The 2,500-nt window shown below is 51.6% G+C and overlaps 1 protein-coding gene across 1 annotated transcript in view; it reads right to left on the bottom strand.

The window, feature by feature from the left end:
• LOC113818250 (uncharacterized) overlaps nucleotides 1-2,500 on the bottom strand; it is a 27,848-nt gene that overhangs the window by 18,334 nt on the left and 7,014 nt on the right. Inside the window, exon 4 of the mRNA XM_070144698.1 lies at nucleotides 2,244-2,404. Coding sequence (XP_070000799.1) covers nucleotides 2,244-2,404 — 161 coding nt within the window. The remainder of the gene's footprint in view (nucleotides 1-2,243; nucleotides 2,405-2,500) is intronic.

Here is a 2,500-nt window from a genome sequence, read left to right as displayed (position 1 = left end):
TATATATATATATATATATATATATATATATATATATACTCATACCCATATATACACTGTATTTGCTGTAAGCAATAGAAATGTACAGTTGGTCCTCGAGTCAGAGGCGCAACTGAAAGCACTGCAGATGGATTCGTGTTTCTCGTCGTATCACTAACAGGATTTTACTTCTATGCCTTTTGATTTCTTGATTAACATTTCTCCATCACATTACAGTCGGTTTCATTTGCATTCGCCCCTATGCCAAAGCGTAACAAAACTATATCAACACCTAATGAATTATATAATAATACTGTAACATTTTTTTCTAATTATCAATAATCAAGCTATCTATACAATGATTCGTATCCTAATTATCCATGCGTCGTCACAATCATCCCGCGGAGATTCGAAGCCACAGGACTTCCCCATACGTCGTCACAATCATCCCAGGGGGAACATGAGCCACAGGACTTATCCATACGTCGTCACAATCATCCCAGGGTGGGCAGGAGCCACAGGACTTATCCATACGTCGTCACAATCATCCCGGGGAACAGGAGCCACAGGACTTATCCATGCGTCGTCACAATCATCCCAGGGGGGACAGGAGCCACAGGACTTATCCATGCGTCGTCACAATCATCCCAGGGGGAACAGGAGCCACAGGACTTATCCATGCGTCGTCACAATCATCCCAGGGGGAACATTAGCCACAGGACTTATCCATGCGTCGTCACAATCATCCCAGGGGGAACAGGAGCCACAGGACTTAGCCATGCGTCGTCACAATCATCCCAGGGGGAACAGGAGCCACAGGACTTATCCATGCGTCGTCACAATCATCCCAGGGGGAATAGGAGCCACAGGACTTATCCATACGTTGTCACAATGATCCCAGGGGGAACAGGAGCCACAGGACTTATCCATGCGTCGTCACAATCATCCCAGGGGGAACAGGAGCCACAGGACTTATCCATACGTTGTCACAATCATCCCAGGGGGAACAGGAGCCACAGGACTTAGCCATGCGTCGTTACAATCATCCCAGGGGGAACAGGAGCCACAGGACTTATCCATGCGTCGTCACAATCATCCCGGGGAACAGGAGCCACAGGACTTATCCATGCGTCGTCACAATCATCCCAGGGGGGACAGGAGCCACAGGACTTATCCATGCGTCGTCACAATCATCCCAGGGGGAACAGGAGCCACAGGACTTCCCCATACGTCGTCACAATCATTCCAGAGGGAACATGAGCCACAGGACTTATCCATGCGTCGTCACAATCATCCCGCGGAGATTCGAAGCCACAGGACTTATCCATACGTCGTCACAATCATCCCGGGGAACAGGAGCCACAGGACTTCCCCATACGTCGTCACAATCATTCCAGAGGGAACATGAGCCACAGGACTTATCCATGCGTCGTCACAATCATCCCAGGGGGAACAGGAGCCACAGGACTTATCCATGCGTCGTCACAATCATCCCAGGGGGAACAGGAGCCACAGGACTTATCCATGCGTCGTCACAATCATCCCAGGGGGAACAGGAGCCACAGGACTTATCCATACGTCGTCACAATCATCCCGGGGAACAGGAGCCACAGGACTTATCCATGCGTCGTCACAATCATCCCAGGGGGAACAGGAGCCACAGGACTTATCCATGCGTCGTCACAATCATCCCAGGGGGAATAGGAGCCACAGGACTTATCCATGCGTCGGCACAATCATCCCAGGGGGAACAGGAGCCATAGGACTTATCCATGCGTCGGCACAATCATCCCAGGGGGATCAGGAGCCACAGGACTTATCCATGCGTCGTCACAATCATCCCAGGGGGAACATTAGCCACAGTTCTTATCCATGCGTCGTCACAATCATCCCAGGGGGAACAGGAGCCACAGGACTTATTCATGCGTCGTCACAATCATCCCAGGGGGAACAGGAGCCATAGGACTTGTCCATGCGTCGTCACAATCATCCCAGGGGGAACAGGAGCCACAGGACTTATCCATGCGTCGTCACAATCATCCCAGGGGGAACAGGAGCCACAGGACTTATCCATGTGTCGTCACAATCATCCCAGAGGGTACAGGAGCCACAGGACTTAGCCATGCGTCGTCACAATCATCCCGGGGAACAGGAACCATAAGACTTGCCCATACGTTGTCATAATCATCCCGAGGAAACAGAAACCGGACGACACCCAAGCGTCGTCACCATCATCCCAGGGGAAGAGAAGCCACAGGACTTACCCATACATCGTCATAATCATCCCGGGGGAACAGAACCCGCACTGGGTCCCGTAGAAGCCGTGGAGCGCCGTCTGGAGGGGGTGGTAGCCGGTGAAGCGGTTCCCGAGGTGCTCGATCGTCTCGATGGTCCAGCCGGAACAGGAGTGCACGAGGGCCTGGCACTGGGGGGGGGGGGGTGAGGGCAGGATTATAGGAATTATGAGGGTGATTATAAGAATGATGGTGGTAATGATGATGATGATGGTAATAATGATGCT

The sequence above is a fragment of the Penaeus vannamei genome, chromosome 32, assembly GCF_042767895.1.
Source record: "Penaeus vannamei isolate JL-2024 chromosome 32, ASM4276789v1, whole genome shotgun sequence".
NCBI classification, from domain to species: Eukaryota; Metazoa; Arthropoda; class Malacostraca; order Decapoda; family Penaeidae; genus Penaeus; species Penaeus vannamei.
The sequence above is the reverse complement of the archived record's forward strand: the minus strand, read 5'-3'. Positions and strand labels throughout refer to the sequence as shown.